This window comes from Xyrauchen texanus, chromosome 11, assembly GCF_025860055.1.
Source record: "Xyrauchen texanus isolate HMW12.3.18 chromosome 11, RBS_HiC_50CHRs, whole genome shotgun sequence".
NCBI classification, from domain to species: domain Eukaryota; kingdom Metazoa; phylum Chordata; class Actinopteri; order Cypriniformes; family Catostomidae; genus Xyrauchen; species Xyrauchen texanus.
Window position 1 is genome coordinate 41,112,234 of NC_068286.1, and position 18,073 is coordinate 41,130,306.

General features: G+C 37.5%; 1 protein-coding gene across 1 annotated transcript in view; it reads left to right on the top strand.

Moving 5' to 3' along the window:
- Positions 1-11,199, top strand: part of LOC127651769 (tumor suppressor candidate 3) — a 117,848-nt gene extending 106,649 nt beyond the window's left edge. Inside the window, exons 9-10 of the mRNA XM_052137778.1 lie at positions 8,762-8,852; positions 11,057-11,199. Of these exons, the coding sequence (XP_051993738.1) occupies positions 8,762-8,852; positions 11,057-11,072 (107 nt within the window). The 3' untranslated portion in view covers positions 11,073-11,199. The remainder of the gene's footprint in view (positions 1-8,761; positions 8,853-11,056) is intronic.
- The last annotated feature ends 6,874 nt before the right edge of the window (positions 11,200-18,073 follow it).

An 18,073-nucleotide genomic window follows, 5' to 3' on the forward strand; every position in this document is an offset into this window, starting at 1 on the left:
ATCACTCCCATTCCAATCAACAAAGCTGTTTACATTGCAATCACTCAATGTAGCATGTTGGTTCAACCCTGTTCCTGTTTTTGACACACTACATTCCCGCCACTTTATTTTTCCCATCTATCTGAAACAAAATTATTTTAATCAAATCATATGTGTGAATTGATTGCTTTGAATTTTATTTGTTATATATTTGAATATCTTAAAATATACAACCGCTAGTTCCGGTGCTTTAATCTGATTGGACGAGAGACGTTCCATGAGCACTGATGGTCTAACAACATCAGCACACGGACGATTCACTGTGTGTGTATCACTCTGCTTGTGTTCATGCTGTTCTAAACTAAAGTGTAAGAGTAGTGCATATGTGTTAAGAGTTACTGTATAAGTTTCTCTTACATGCATTTTTATTTTATTTCTTGACATTACATATATTAGCCAGCAGGTGGTGGTAAAAGATCATTTTTGTGTGTAATATAAGCAGTTGGTGACGTGAAGTGAATCCATCAGTCGTTGCTTACATACAACAGCTCCCCGTGATCACTCGTATTATTACTAGTACACAACTACAGCTAGAAAATAGCTTTAAATGGCTTTAAACGAACAACTTAAGCATTATGCTCATCACAACAGACAGATTACAGAACTCATTACTTACCTCTTACTGGAGTTTCCACATTGGAGAAAACGTACTGTTCAAAATGGTGGAGAACATTGCGGTTTCTATAGTGAAAGACTCTTTCACCGGCTACCGTGAAATAGGGAGAATTACCTCTATTATTACACTAAGAAAGCTGATCTCCAGAAAGCTGACAGCATCTCTGCTTGGGTGTGGCAACAGGTGATCACACACGCTCCATCTCTCTCTCCCTCCCTCACACACACACATACACACACACAGCACATCCATCCTTGTTTATCCAATAACTTGTTAGAAACAGCACAAGCCGTGATACTATTCCTGAAGTGACATTTTTGAAATACTAACGGAGGCTTGGATGCATCATTAGTTTTGAACCAGCGACGGCAGATTCTGATCGGTCGTGTAAGAAAGTAGTTCCATGCACAAATGCTATTTTTATGACTGTAGTCAGTTTTTCCTAATTTTTTTAAATGTACTTGTTCATTAAACTGTTGTATATAAGCAATATCACACTCACAATCTTGCTATATGACCCTAAATCAGCACTGCTTATTAAGGGCCGCAGGCCGAGTGCCATAGGTAATCACATCAGTGCTGGTGTAGGGCAATATAGCACGATTGCAAGTGTGATATTGCTTAATTACATAAGTGCGATACATAAGTGCTAACTCATGATGTTTCTGGTCTCTGGCTTTCTGATTTAAATCATGTTTCAAAATGTATAAATAAGTAGGGATGTGCACGGTAGGTTGACATTCGGATAACCGTTTGACGTGCCAATATTCGAATTCCAAAATCCCCATTCGGTTATTCTACACGTGCAATAGAGGATTTCAACCCAACCCAAATTTGACAAGGTCCAACAAACCGGACAGTTTGGTTCAGTTATCATGTATAGGGTGAGTTAGGGGCTGATCAGAAATGCTTTTGTGTGCATCTGCACTGTTTTTCTTTATACTGTTAACACGCATTGCGCCGAATCTCACAGTTTTTTCGTTCAGCATCTCTTGCAGGATCGCCGTGGTTTCAGACACTAAGAAAAATGTCAAAGATTTGTCATTTTTATAAACGTATCTCCAAACACCTGCGTTGTGTTTCATACGTTGTGCTGCGTTCTGAAGTTCAGGTTTCAAAGAAGACTCATAAACACAGGACGTGATGGTAAACTGTCCATTGTGCCAATGGATGGTATGCACATGAGGTTTGCCTTGATGTTGAGAGTGGCGTGGGAGCTGTACCTCAGTCATGGGAAATATGTAAATTTCGGGACACATCATCAGTAATGTACCTTTGAATCAGGGGGCGTTTCGGCCTTTCAACACTAGACACCCTCATCAAAGGTGGCCAGCTACAGGGTGATCAAACCTGAGCTTGTGTCCCATGCCCAATCATGAAAATTAGGACTATGCAAGGCTGGAGTGGTGGTAGTGTAATGGTCTAATCACATAACTTGTAATCTGATAATCAGAAGGACACTGGTTCAAGCCCCACAGCCACTACCATTGTGTCCTTGAGCAAGGCACTTAACTCCAGGTTGCTCCAGGGGGACTGTCCCTGTAATAAGTGCACTGTAAGTCGCTTTGGATTCGGCCGCTTCAGAGACTGATCTAATTGTTTGTCGCAGAGCCTGTCCACGGATGCCAAGGTCTTTCAGCAGTCTGATGGTAGAAAAAGCCACAAAACCTCTGCATCCCACTTCAACCAGATAGACTTTCGCTTTCCATCCTCGTTGTTGAGCGTCTGCTGCCAGTTCTATATAGCGCAGTTTCTTGCGTTCATAGGCCTCATCTGTTGAATTCTCCCATGGGACTGTGAGCTCAGTGATGTAAACAGACTTCAATGAAGGGGACCAGAGAACCAAGTCTGTCCTAAGGGTGGTGACTGCAATTTCAGGTGGAAAGATTAGTTGCTGGCCTATATCGACTAGCATCTTCCAGTCCCGGCCATGGCTAGCTGTCCAGCTTCTGGTTTGGTAGGGGGATGGTTGGGCTTTTTCTGTCCCTCTCGGATGAAGGTTGGGGCTGTGATGGACTTGATTGCTCTCAGGGGCAAGGAGTTGGTGGCATTCCTCTGGCTCTCAAGAGCTGCTGCCAGACTCTTGAGGACCTGGTTGTGTCTCCAGGTGTAACGACCTTGTGTGAGGCTGGTCTTACAACCCGACCAAGATGTGCTTAAGAGTCGCTGGAGTTGGGCAGAGGGCACAGGTTGGGTCCTCGCCATACCACTGGTGGAGGTTTTTGGAGATGGGAGCACATCATAGGTGGCTCTGATGATGAAGCTGATGTTGCTTGCCTCTATTTCCCAGAGCTCCCTCCAGCTAAGCTTTCTCCTCTCCAGGCCTTCCCACCTCATCCATTGTCCCTGCTTGGCAAGAGAGACAGCCTTTGCACTTCTTTCCGCCTCCTCCTGACGGCGCACCTCCTTGACCACCATGTTCCTCCTCTCTGATGTTGAGGCACTACGCCAAGTTGGCTTGTTTGTCGTAAGGCCAAGGCCTCCTCTTCCCAACTGGACGTGCCCTACAATATCGCTGTGCCTCAGGGCTGACGTAGCTTGCTGCACCGCATCGGATGGTGTCCATTTCCATCCAGTTAACAGAGGTGGAACGGCATTGCTGATGGTCTGGTCTCTGGAGTCCTTCAAAGTCATCTGGAGTCTCACTTTAGAGCACTTGTACTCTTCGGTGAGGCTTGTGATAGGAAGTTCAAGGACCCCTTTGCCGTAGAGGCTGATGTTAGTCAGACAGCGTGGGACGCCGAGCCATTTCTTCATGTATGAAGTCATGGTTCGCTCCATCTTCTCCACAGTTGTTATTGGGAGCTCGTAAATAGTGAGTGGCCACATTACCCGAGGGAGAAGTCCAAATTGCAGGCACCAGAGCTTGAGCTTCCCTGGCAGAAGGGTACTGTTGATGTTTTTTAGACTGTTGGTAATGTCCTGCCTTACTTGCTGCACTTGGTCTTTGTCCCTGAGGCTTGCATTGTACCATCTACCCAAGCTTTTGACAGGTTGCTCAGACACTGTTGGTATTGGGTCATCACCAATGCAGAACTTCACATCTTTAAGCTGTCCCTTAACTATTGAGATGCTTCGTGACTTGTTCGGTTTGATTTTCATCCGGGCCCACTTGATGTTCTCCTGCAGTTTTCCAAGTAGCCGCCTGGCACATGCTGCAGTAGTGGTCAGGGTGGTCATGTCATCCATGTATGCTCGGATAGGTGGAAGGCGAATCCCGTTCTTAGTTCGCTCACCCCCCACCACCCATCTTGAGGCCCTGATGATGACCTCCATGGCCATTGTGAAGGCCAGGGGTGAGATTGTACAGCCTGCCAAGAGAACTTAATGTGACTGTTACACCATCAAACATGGTTCCAGGTTGTTTTTCTCAGAGCACCTTCTTTTCACCTCTTGCTAAATGACAAGACAGTGTCCTTTTGCTCTAGCGTGAATATTTATGTACAATTATTAGACAATATTTGATTTTAAACCATTTCCAATCAAAGCCCCCTGAAGAGACTATTTAACCACAACCACAACTCCACACACATGACAATATTGCGTTTGCTGCTTCTCGGACATGTGAATCATTCCGGCAGAGCGCATATACAGGCAGTGACTGTTTGATTATTTTTGTTTGACTTAAATGTGAGATTTTATCATTTAAAGATCTATGTGTTGGCTATTTAGGCTCAAAGCTCATTGTGCATTTTATTTTCTGCTATTTTTAGTAAGATTTGAGGAAGTTACATTGCAAGAAATGTATTCCAACATCCCGACTCCCAACGAAAAACTGGTTAACTGTTTGTGAAACCTCTTGGTTAACCGAATGTTAAAAGGGTAACTGTACACATTCCTATAAATAAGCACCAATTACATTGTGTACCAAACTGTTTATATACTGTTTATATTTTTTGCAATAAACCTAAAATATATTGTTACTATATCAACTTTAAATCAATAGTTTTATATTTTCATAAAATTTTTCTTCATTCTTAACTGTTCAGGCTCATGTCTTAGAACTTATTAATGAAGAATTTTTCAAATCACTATAAAAAATATAATAAAATGAATGGGAAAAATACATTTGCCACAGTGCTTTTCCAAAATATTTTTTTAAGAGTAAAATTGTTTTGCTATTCTAAAAAAGCCCTTGCAAAGTCAATATTAATGCCAATTAGGGATATAGGGAATAAACAATACTGAATACAATTAGGATACAAAGTCTCTCATTGTACTGTTGAATTCTAGCCTCGAGGTAAAAGCTGAGGGGTCTATAATTAGTTGCATTCTGAGGTTATGTGCAGCTTCAACACTACACTGTAGACAACCTATAGTCATCATGGTGCGACTTGACACATCTCGTCAAATGTCAGGTGTCACTCCGACACTGTAATGTAACACAAAGTAAATTTAAACTTAAACACATTTAAATATAAGTCTGTTTGACTATATATATTTGAACATAGACTTTAAGCGTTCATCAGCAAAACAGATAGGCCTCAAATCATGTCCCACGAGACTTGCTCTTTCACTCTAGGGGAGGGCGACAAACACGAGGAAGAATCCGATGTCCGTTCGCACTCCAAAGTGCCCCCAGACACGGAGCTTCAATCTGGAGGCCATGGAACTGGAACAAGTGTGGATAATGCCTCGTGGTGACAAATTGCGAGCCTCGAACAGTGTTGCTGTCCCGTTGGACCCTTGTAATATAAAAAAAAAAAAAAACACATTAAATTTGCTCTGAAATTATGCTATATAAAACGAGTTGCTTATTAAATTCCATCCTGTGTTGCCACTCAAAAAGGAGAACAGTATTAATCCTCCCTTGTGAGTCATTGGTCCAACACGGGCCAGACGAGATTGTGCACTGAAGAACAGAAAATCTGACTTGATGGCCCGAAGCGAGCGCCTTTATGGAGTCCATGACGTTGCTCCCTAGGGGCATTGCTTAATAAATTGGTCTAATTGTATAAGGCTTCAGGCCACGTGACACTCAGGGCATGTCCCAATGCGATTACACAGCTCGAGTTCCTACAAAAGGGAACATCTTTTTACCTAGTTATTTTGTGTATCTCTGCGCACTGCACAGCACACATGGAATACATTTCTGATACTGTTTCCATGATAAACTATATCTTCTATTGGCAATTAAGCTATTTGCTTAATAAAATAACTTTTTAATGACAATTTCTGTTCATGCTAGTATATTTATTATACAGTACAAATGTTATAAAAGCAATAAGGCATCTAAAACTGCAAAATACTTATTTTTTGTTATTATATTTGCAGATATTAGGAAATGATAAATAAGACACTACATGGAACATTTGTGTTTTAAAAATAAAAGCAAAAAGGTTATTAAAAATAGTTACAAATAAAAAAAACTTGAAAGATAGGTAACCAGTTGGAGCGATATTAAGTTAGATAATTTCTCATATACAGAACATTCATGTAAATGTTAATTTAAAATATTGCTATTGATAAAAAAAAAAAGATTATACATTATGCATCAGCAGTGTTGGATTACTTCTGAAATGTAATCTAATAATGACTACTAATAACAAAACTAAAATTGTAGTCAGTAATGTTAATTTTTAGATTATACTTTTGGGTAATCTAATGTGATTATTAATTATTTTTCCATTATTTATAGCATGTTTTGTTGAAAATCTAATTTTAGGCGCATTAAGTATCAGTTTAGACTTCTTTACATGAAGCATGTCAAACAAGAAATTTGCTATTTGTTTGTCTGCTCCTGCGATTCTTTGAAAGTCAAGGGAAAAAATAATCTGTTATCTGATTGTACTTATTTAAAAATCTAGCCTATTTTAATTAAAATTGCTTGATTTTTGTAATTGGCTACATAATCCAGATTAGCATTTAGCACTAAATTACCATTTAGCTGGATAAAATGTATTATACATATTCTACAGTGTTTGAGTTAAAATTATTTCATTATGTTAAAAGAAAGACCAAAAAGTTCGAGAAATCAAAATTTATGGAAAATGTTGGTTGCCTGGTACAATGCATCAGCAACCCAAATATTGGGTTTCAAATTAGTTTTGCACTTTTATTCTATTAAAAACATTCACACACTCGCCATGTCGTGCTTCTAAATATAAAAGTGCAGGCTACAAAACAAACCTGAACCTCTGGTGACCTATAATGTTAATTGCTGCTATGCAAAATAAGAAGACTTAGAAGTCAGTGGAATATCAAACCCAGCTGTTGTCATGGAAACACACTGACTCAAAGCGTTTTAAGAAAGGAAGAGGCTACAGTAAATGAAGATTGTCAGAGTTTAAAACGTCACCCCCCTACGCATAAACATTTACAGCAAGGTCAGTCAAATGTGATTGCACCAGTGCACCATTATTCCTCAACATCATATTAGTTACTCCACTACACAGACGAACCTGAAAATAAATGTTTAGCACCTTTTAAATGTCACATCTCAGTTAGTCATCTTTGTTTAATGTAAAATCCTTTTGCACATAAAGGCTACTATTCCACTTCTTAAATTACAGCTTTTGTAATGAGTCATTGAAAGGTTATAGGCATGAGCATCACGGTCTTAGATGCTGTTTTTGGAGCCTTGAAAACAAGTATTTAGGGAAGTTCAGTAGATAGTAAAACTTTAAATTAAAAGCTGGATAAGACTGTTGTGGTTTGTGTGACTGTGGGTGTATTTTGTGTTTGAGATCTCAGTATAAGACTGAGTGTTTCTGGATGACTAAACTGAAGAGCACCAGTGCTGGTGGTGTGGGGTAATTGGAGGTGCCCCTCTTTTGAGGAGGTTAACACACTTTGATTAAGCTCTGATTAGCTTCTCATTCAGCTAAACAGCAGCTGCCACTGCCTCGCTCTTTAATATGTTTACTCCTAACTCTTACACACATGCATTACCTTTTGAACCATCTTCATGAGCTTTCTCTAAATAAAAAAAGGGTCATGGTATTACAGTGTTTTTGGTCATGGTACCATGGTAATGCCATACAATATTGTAAATTGATTATCATTAAACAAATATAATTGTGGGATAGGGATACATATTGAAGATGCTGCAAAAAAAAAATGGTCAGATGCCTTTAGGTATCTTCGCAGACATAAGCACAGCCGATGAGAAGACATTCTCACTCTAGAAAGAACTTTATAGGACAAAAGAATTGGACATACCCATGAGAGACATCAACATTTATTATTATTGTTATTATTATTTACAATTTGAGAGTGTAAATGTTTAATTTTAGTTTAAATGTTTTTTAATCTGTGAAATGATAATAATAATGATTATTTTCGTCATTAACAAGCAAACAATTGTGGAGACATTATAATGGTGTTTTCCAAGCCTGAAAAAGTCATGGAAATCTATAAAATCCCTAACGTCATGGAAATTGTCCTCAATTTAAAATTGTCTGGAAATGTAATTGAATTCCCATGTAAAATGAATTGGTCAAAAGGGTGGGGACCCTGAATAAAAGATACAAAAACTTAAATGGGTTTATTGGGTATTTAATGTGTCACGTTGCCTTTGTTTGGCAACTGTACACACCCTGCTGTTATTCAGTTGAACTCTATTAGTTGCTGGAAGCACTGTTTGTTATTTTTATTATGACAATTATGTTATCTATTTATAGAACTTCGTGTTGTCGTGCGTATGAACACACCGTCCCCTTGAAAAATCACTGTAAAGCGCAAGCTCAAGTACTTATTGTTTTGATTTATTTCCCTTGATAAAATCAGCTGCTTATAAAGTATTGGTTGTGCTTTTGTTGAAAAGCACAATCTTCAAAGCATTATTGACTAATCTTTAAAGTCACCTTATATATGAAATGGTAGGTTATGATATTGTGGTTGCCATCTCATCTCTGGGAAAAAGCAGCTGATGCAGCACGTTTTATAAGCATTTAAGTGGCGATTATTGTTTCATTCATTAGTAATGGCTTAATTTAAGATGGCTGTATGGGATTAGCTCACAGAGCAAAGTTCATGAAACTATTTTTACCAAAGGATTAATCCCATTATAGAAGACTGTTGCAGCGGAATACTAATTAAGACTCATCAATGAAGCTTATCAAGAGAGTGACGCTTTGTTTTTCTCTTCTCATTTTTTCTTTACAGTTATCTGTCTTGTTGGGCTCGGTTTAGTGGTGTTCTTCTTTAGCTTTCTTCTCTCCATCTTCAGATCAAAATATCATGGTTATCCTTACAGGTAAGACTTATTGAGAACGTTGATCTATAACCATTACTGTAAGAAAAACTACTCTCAGACCTGCATTGTTGGTCAAGGAAGGGATAATGTATATCAGTCAGTTGTAATTGCAAAATCAACCCTGACACGGTGATCAGGACTCCAACGTGAAGGGGTTTATTTTGTTATCAACTTGGGATCTTGGAAACATGATGCAGTTCGATTTTTGAGTTCTCTCAGCAACTGTTTGAATTTGTTTGTTCACTAAATGCTAAAATTCTTGTTTGAAAAACGAGTAATATTTAGTTCAGCAAACCATCAATTCGCAATATGAGACTTTCATTTTGGTCACCATTTCAATGTTATATATGGTTTTTATAAGTTAACTACAATCTTTGTCTCTGAAAAAAGGTATGTCTTGCCTTGCAATAGACCTCAAACCTTAACACACAAACCTTAATAACAATGAAACTCAACAAACCTAATTAACATCAGGGACTCTATTTTCATGAGCACGCACAGCACAGCACTAAGCGCAACAACTATTCACAATATCTTATCCAATTTTCGTGTCAGCGCAAACCGCAAGTGGGCATGGGTGGGACTGATTGCACTATTGTGAGTGTATGCATGCAAACCGTGGGTATATTGAATGGTAATGAAGTGGTGCAAAGCGTAATTCGCTATGTTCCTGAGAAATAGGTCATTGCGCTAAGACGTTTGAAACCATGTCTTAACTATGTTGAGCTCTTAACTCTTCAGTTTGAACTCTGAAAATATAGTAGAACATGAAATGATGTACCTGACGATAAGAGTTGTAGCCGACTTATATGAAACAAATATTTATTAACTATCTATAGGTCATGGTTTATTTTTAATTACAATTATTACTATTATGTTTAAATTTACAATTGTGTTTATGATTGTAAAACAGTTAAAGGATAGGCAAGGAGGCGAGAACCGGCTTTTCAATATAAATGATAGTTTAATGATAAACTTAAAAGACAACACAACACACATGACGGACATGTCCGCTAACGATATCTCTCTCCTGCACGGCCCTCTGCAGTCGAGCCTTTAAACCTCACGGAGGCATAATTAGCCTAATACGGGACCGGGTGTGTAGGATCACGACCCGGCCCCACCCTCCACCCTGCCACAATGATCTAATTTGCAATGGTATTTTCCACCTGTTTCGTTTGAAGTGTAATTTCAATTTAGAAATATTTTTGGTTTAATTTGTTCAAGTTTAAATAAATTAATAAACTTTTTCTAAATCGACCAGTAAAGTTAAGGACGTGCCGATACAGTCACTGCTAATATTAGTCATAATTGTTGTGTCAGTAGATGAAAATGATTAATAATACGAACGTTCTTTGTAATTAAACAGCATACATCAAAATTCGGACGAGAATCAAATTTTCCATGCGTATAAAATGAGCGTGTAAATTCATAGAAATATGCCCAACAATCATCAAGTACGAAGTGAATGCACAATAGAATTTCTATTTTTCTTATATAGCACCTTTTTAACCTTAACAGTATTCAAAGCGCTTTACAATGTGACTCATTCACCCATTCTCGCACACATTCAAACAGCAATGACTGCAGAGCTGCCATGCAAGGCGCCAGCCTGCAATTGGGAGCAACTTGGGGTTCAGTGTCTTGCCCAAGGACACTTCGGCATGTGGAGTCGTGTGGGCTAGGAATCGAACCACCAACCCTGCGATTAGTGGCCAACCCGCTCTACCACCTGAGCCACAGCTATTAGATATTTTAGTGTTTGAGTTAAAATTATTTAATTATGTTACAAGAAAGAGACTAAAAAGTGATATTAGAAAAATCTAAATTTATGGAAAATGTTGGTTGCCTGGGACAATGGTTAATTAATCGATCAAAATAGACCGTTTGCAGAAAGTATTCCAACAATACTTGGATTACCAAGAATTAGAGCCAAGAGTTATTAAAAATGTAAGTAAAAATGTGTTGCGTGTAACAATATTTTACTGCTGGAAAAAGGCTCTTGATTTTTGCTCTTCCTTATCACGTGCTGTACATCAGCCCAGGCACAATTTGTTAAACGAATTTAGCAAATAATATACATTTATAATACAAAGAGGAAGATTGTGTGACAGAAGTTCATGAGCTTTTTCAGTCTTTAGATACCTTCTCTAATGATGATGGACACTTTATCATTCAAATTTTTCTCTTTCTTTGTCTCTCAGCTTCCTGATTAAGTAAGATCGTGCCGTGAAAGAAAAATAATCTGCCGTTCTTCAGAAGTTTCAGGCATGAATTCAGCTGCTGATACTGTTCATACTGTAACGCAATGCATGTGTGATCCAAGAGAAATAAATTGAACAATTACACACCACTGTGCACTGTGTGGTCTGTTTGCATGTCCATTGAAGTTAGATGAATCGTATGCTTGCTTGTTTCGCCAGTTTTTGCTTCTAAATGCAAATCGAGAACTGAGAATTATGTCCTCAAGGTTTTTCTTTGGAGGGAGGTGCACGTGCATCTGTGTGAGTTTTTTTTTTCTTTTGTTATTGCGGTTTATGATACCTCTTTCGAGGCCATTGTGTTAGTCTCAGCAGATTGTGTCCTCTTTTTGTCCCCTCAGTCAGTTTTCTCTTCCTCTTCCTGCTTGTCACTCACTAGCGTTCTCCCTTTCGCACCCTCCAGGCTCCCACGGTCACGGAAAACCTGGAATTAGGCAATTTGTTAATTTTGATTTTCAGGTATGGATAAGTTATGGAAATAATATAAAATCATAGTAAAATAGTGAATAGAAAAGTTCCTAGTTATTATTATGTCTACAATATTTTATTGGCTAGAGATTGCTCTTTGTGATTGTGATTTCTATAAAATGACTCTTAATGATCCTTGTCCAAATGAAGGGAAAAATCATGGAAAACCTTTTAGTCATAAGTGTAGGAACCCTGTCTGTGAAGATAGATTCAAGTTATGGGTGATTCTTTGGTGGATAAGTGGTGAAGGGTGCTTGCAATCTTTATTATTAAAACCAGCTCAGCTTCCAGTGATCCAATTAAATTCATTCCATATCAGAACTAACGTATTTCTCAAACAAGAGCAGTGGGTGATAAGGGCCATGACAGTTTTCTTGGAGGCTAAGTCTTTTGAAATGATGTTATCTAAATGTTATTTTAATGATGATAATGATACAATAATGTCAACCCTGCCTGCCCGTTTTTAATGCACATTTATCTGTAAGCCTACTTAATTAATCCATAAATATTTGTTTTATTGGTTGTAAAAGAGTGTTCAATCAGTGATGGGTGCAAACCTTTTATTTCAGCATTTCACGTCTAATTTAACCATGTCAGTAACCATGTTTATCTTAACTGCACAAATACATTCACTTCATATATGATCATAATGTGCTGTAACTATACTTGATGCTCAATGAATATAGAAGCATTAAGTTTAGAGATCAAGGTTTTTTTTTTATTTATTGTTCATATTTTGGACATTGTAGAACTACTAGGTGATTTGCACGGGAATTGTGCAATTAAGGGATAATGTACAGTCATAATAAAAATGAATAAATAAACTTAAAGCACAGGCTAACTGTACATTTATCCCAGTAATAAAAAAAAACATTTTCATTATGTGAAAAGTAAGAGAAAATGTGGAGTGATACACATACAAATAACACCGGTATCTCTGTAGGAAGGAGTTTGTCAGTTATACTGTTAAGCAGCCATTATACAATAATATTTGACCATAGAATGTTGTGAATGATCCATCAGAACCAAGTATTCCAGAGTGCAGTGTAATAACACCAAATGTTTAACTGCGCATTTGTGTAATGATTTTCAATCCACTCTAAATCCATTTTCCAAACCTGTAGCATGCAGATATAAGCACATTGGCCCTTTATACCACTGCATTATGATGATGATATTAGTGCTGTTGTTACGTTTGTTTAAGCTAGATTGAATTAGGGTTTCAAGCAAATATGAAAAGAGGGTATTTGGCATCAAATCAAACCCAACAGCAGCATTACAATTGAGAAAATCAAGCTGGCAGTAATTCCTTTTTAGCTGTCGAAGGACATTAGTGGCCATCTTTCATTTGTGCAGAGAAGAGATGGCAGTTCAATTTGTGGTCTTTCTTTTCTTTTCTTACCCTTGTCTAATGCCTGCAATGCAAACCCCCTCCCTCTCTATTTGTTAGGCCAGTGGATTTCAGAGGATGAATATAGAGATTGATGAACGAAATAGACACAATGGTAACTGTCAGACCATCTGAACATGCCCAAATCTGAAATATTAATTTGTACGTTTAGCCAAATTATATTTCTGACTAGCATTTCACTAAGTCCTAACAAAGTGTGATACAAGAAGTTTCCAGCATCAAGTAATTTGCCTGTTTTCAATTTTTTTTTAAAATGTTGAACAGAGTGACAAAATCACAGCCAGTCAGAATGAGTTTTATATGTAACATACTGTATATGCAGCGATGTGAACCAATAATGTGGACAGAGGGATTTAATTGTGGGCAGGAATACCCAGCGCAACAGATAAAAAACGAATTAATGTGGTGTTCACACTAATAGTAATAACGAGATATGAGTGGCGATTTGAGGTGACATGAGCGACCGTTGGCAATGCCAAGTTGAGTGGAATTTAACTGTATACAAATCCACAGTGACATAATGCGGCAACTACCAATGGTAGTTCAGACTGAATCTCTCTTGATCCACCTCAGTACATCTGGATATTGCAGTTGAGTAAAAATACCTATTAGAAAGCAACAGTATAATGACATGGTGCCCTCAACCGATTAAATTGTTATCAGTGTGAACATACCTTAAAGGGGTGTTCATACATACAGTAAGTTAATGGAGGTCCCTTAGTGGTTAAATTGTTGGGTGTATTGACCATTCTACTGTTCGATGCCGTATTGTTATTGGTGGGCTGGACTAGCCATAGCATTTGAAAACAATCACAAATGGACTGCATTCTGAGAAAATAATATTTTATTCTAATTTGTCAAGGAATCAGTTTTCTTGGCCCTAAAATGAACATTCTGGAAGGAAAGCATTAATTTATAAATTGCAGCAGTGCATAATGAATCATATCATCAACATTTTTGATCTAATACAACATTTTCCCATGTGATCAAGTTGCCATCTTGCCTACACTTGACTACATTATTTAATGAGATGCATCTTGTGTGCTGCAATGGCTTCAATCCAATTGGTAGTTACTGTGTTGCGTCACCTCTCATTTGCATAAAGTTTACATTTACATTTTACATTTAAGCATTTGGCAGATGCTTTTATCCTAAGCGACTTACAGTAGTGCACTTATTACAGGGACAATCCCCCTGGAACAACCTGGAGTTAAGTGCCTTGGTCAAGGACACAATGGTGGTGGCTAAAGTTTAACTTTATCGAGTGGCTGGACAATGACCCATTGCCTTGCAATTCACTGTATGTGTGCACTCCCCTTAAAGAGATAGGATTTAACGTTTGTTGCTGGAAATACCTGGTTCAGACACAGTTTTAGGACGTCATCATATGAACATGATGATGCAGGTGACTCATAATAACCTAAATAAAAGTGTGATAGATATGAACTCATTACAGTTTAATTCTGTCACAGTAGATGGTGTCACAAGGCAGAGAGGAACACTTTGAATGATACTCTAATAACTGCAAGCACACAGTCATCTTACTTTCAGTACGCATCCTTTTGGGGATAACTGGATTAAAAAAATAACAATTGCTGGAGTCATAAACACAATTTGCATTTTTCTATCATATCCTCTAAAAATAACTTTATAAAGTAACATTTAATTGCAAAAGTTGTTATTTATTTATATATTTTCCTTTTTTGCTGCAAATAACTGGATGTCGTGACATTTCTGAGAGTGTAATTATATAGGTACACACACACACACACACACACACACACGCTTTTCAGAATCAAAGAGAGCTCTAGACACTTAGACCCTTGGCTTAGTAATGTTGTACTGGACCGTCAAATGATAACAAACATCCAAGCAACAGCAAATATATCTAAAGTATTTCAAAGATCGAGATTTACAATTTCAGGAAAAGATCCATGAAATTGGTTAGAAATAGACAGTTTTACTGCTAGTGCATTGCCATCAGCTGTCATAAACTGATTATTGCCATTAAATTCACCAACTTAGTAACATTAAAGGACAGACATTCAGTTGGTTTCTTCTACGGAACCAAACAAATTGCTTCTAATCTGCCTCCGTCTCTCTCTCTCACACACACACACACACACACACACACACACACACACACACACACACACACTCACACACTCAAGGCAATGACTAATGAAATCAATGAGCTTCTGAAGATCACTTTTGAATCTGGATTCAATTTACTGTTAAATAAACACTAATTAATCATTAATTAATTAAAGTGCTTAGCCGGAACAAACCACTTTCATGATCCATGAAGTCTCAGGGGAAAATATTTTCCCTCCCCTTTACTTGAAAATTAAATGTGGCACATTAAAGCACACCACCGGTCTCCTTCTCAGCAGATGTGCATGTTTACCCTGCCAAAATCATTAAATGCACAAGATCGTCATGAAAAAAAAAATCATTTTTTCATCCGGTACTAGGGATAGAGTGTCTGAATGATTGAGTGCTCAGAAGTGACAGTAATTATCAATCATGGAAACACAATTATTGTGTGTCTTGACATATGTTTTTACAACCTAAATGCATTTAGTGTTTAATTCTGTGATTGGTTACAGTGGCATTTTGACCGGAAGATCGCAACTGCACTTGGTGACTTTCTGTCTGGGGCAGCAACATCACTTGAGAACATGTCAATAAGGCCGTTCTTTACACAAGTGAACTGAAATTGAATTCTTGGCCATAGTGTGCATTAAGGGATAGTTCACCCAAAAATGAAAATTCTCATCATTTACTCAACCTAATGCCATCCCAGTGTATGACTGCCTTTCTTCTGCTGAATTCAAATGAAGATTTAAGAAGAATATCTCAGCTCTGTAGGTCCATACAATGTAAGTGAATGGGTGCCAAAATGTTAAGCCAAAGTCAAAATAAAGGGAGAATTTATAAAATAAATCCATATGACTCCAGTGGTTTAATCCATGTGTTTAGGCACAATATGTTATGCGTGGGTGAGAAACAGATCAATATTTACGTTTTTTTTTATCACAAATTCTCCCTGCCCAGGCTGTGTGCACGAATAATTTGACTCATCAAAAACAGAAGTGAAATTAAAGTGAAAAGGACTTAATTATTGATCTTTTTCTCACCCAAACCTATCATATCGCTTCAGAAAATATAGATTTAACCACCAGAGTCTGCTGGAGTATTTACTTTGTGTTGCCCTGATGAGGATCTTGGAGCTTCAGAATTTTGGCACCCATTCACTTGCATTGTATGGACCTACAGAGCTGAAAAATTATTCAAAAAATCTTTGTATTCAGCAGATGAAAGAAAGTCATACACATCAGAGATGGCATTAGGGTGAGTAAATGATGAGAGAATTTTAATATTTGGGTGAACAAATACTTTAATGCACCTTAATGTGCATTCTTGAGTTGCTTAGGGTTAACAAACCTAAGTAATCAAGCGGGCGACAGGGTAACCTTCAAATATCTATGCCATTTAAACTGGACGGTTTTATTTAAGTAGCTAGTTGTAAACATATGGTAGCTTAAACCATGACAAAATGTACCATGAAAGAAAAAGCTGACCATAGTGGATGAAACCTGGATCGCAGGGTTCTTGAGACCCTGTTTTATAAAAGTGGAACAAATTAAACTTGGCATACCCTCTTAAAATGCAACACACATTGTGCATAATGCTGAAAAATTACAAGACGGCAGCTGTCAAAAACATCTATCTGCTGCATGTGTAAATAAACCAAATATTAAAAAATGAGGTTATTTGCACCAGGTGTAAATAGCAACCAAAAGCATCTTCATTGCACTCAGTGCAAATAGTGTTAGATGCTATTTGTACCACGATGCAAATTGTTGCATAAACTATTTGCACTCCTAATTAAATACTAACAAACTGTAAAGGGGCATTTTGGGATGCCTGGAAGACTCAAATTATTTGGATAGTTATTTGCATCTTTTCCCTGCAGCTGTCATGTTTGAGCTCCACTTTTTCCAGCTGATTGACTGGAATTGCATATAGAGGACAAACAATGGAGATTACTTAAAAAAAAAAAAAAACATGATCTCACTGGGGTGAACCTCAAGTGCCACAAGTGCACATTTTTATATGAAAATCCACCAACATTTAGGTTGGCTTGCTTATAGCTGACTCTTTAAATTAAGCCTGAAAATGAGAAATAATTGTAAATTTGAAAAAAATTCAACACATCAGCTTTAACACCGGTTGTTAACTGGATCTAAGAGGCATTTAGGTTCAAATCTCGGTTACATAAATGTCCAGTCCCATTCCCTTTTTCTCTACCTCCACTTTGCTGATTTTATACTAACCTATAAAGAAATAAAGTTCATTAAAAAAATAAGAAAAATCTTTATTTTTATGATCTTTGCTTTAGGGCTTGAAAGCTGAATAGAAACGTATGCTTATTTGCTATCAATTACTGTATTAAATGTGCTGTAAATCCACAAGACAGAGCATCTAACAGTGGAATGAAAAGCAAAGTTGTTTGTCATTCATGCATGAAATGAATTTAACATGGGTTCAAACCTTTACTAAATTTGCAGATGTGCATAACTGAGAATTTAGCATGTTAATTGACGCCTACCATACTTCATGTCTTTATTATAAAGAGACTTTTCTCAGCTGATAGGAAAATTAGCTACCTACTGATCTTTACTGTCAATGTCTTCATCTGCAGTCCAATTCAATAGGAAGGTACAAGTAGTACTGCAAGAACATCAATAATGACCCCATTTCAAAGGATGCTTACCTCCTGAGACCCGAGAGTGACGGATGTGTGCATTTTTTCATTTCCTTTTTTCATTTCCAACTAGTAGCCCCTAATAAACGTGGAATAAAAAAGTTAAGAGGAAATAGTTTTCTTAAAAATGTATGTCAATTTTATCAAATAGTTTATTATGTTTCCAGGAGAGTCGGTTTTTCATGTTTAAAACGTTGCAGACATTACAGCTGAATTTCTGTAAGGCTGCTTTGGAATGATATGTTTTGGCAAATGCACAAATAAAAATTAAAAAATCGATACAAATACAATTATTTGACTTGATTTGACT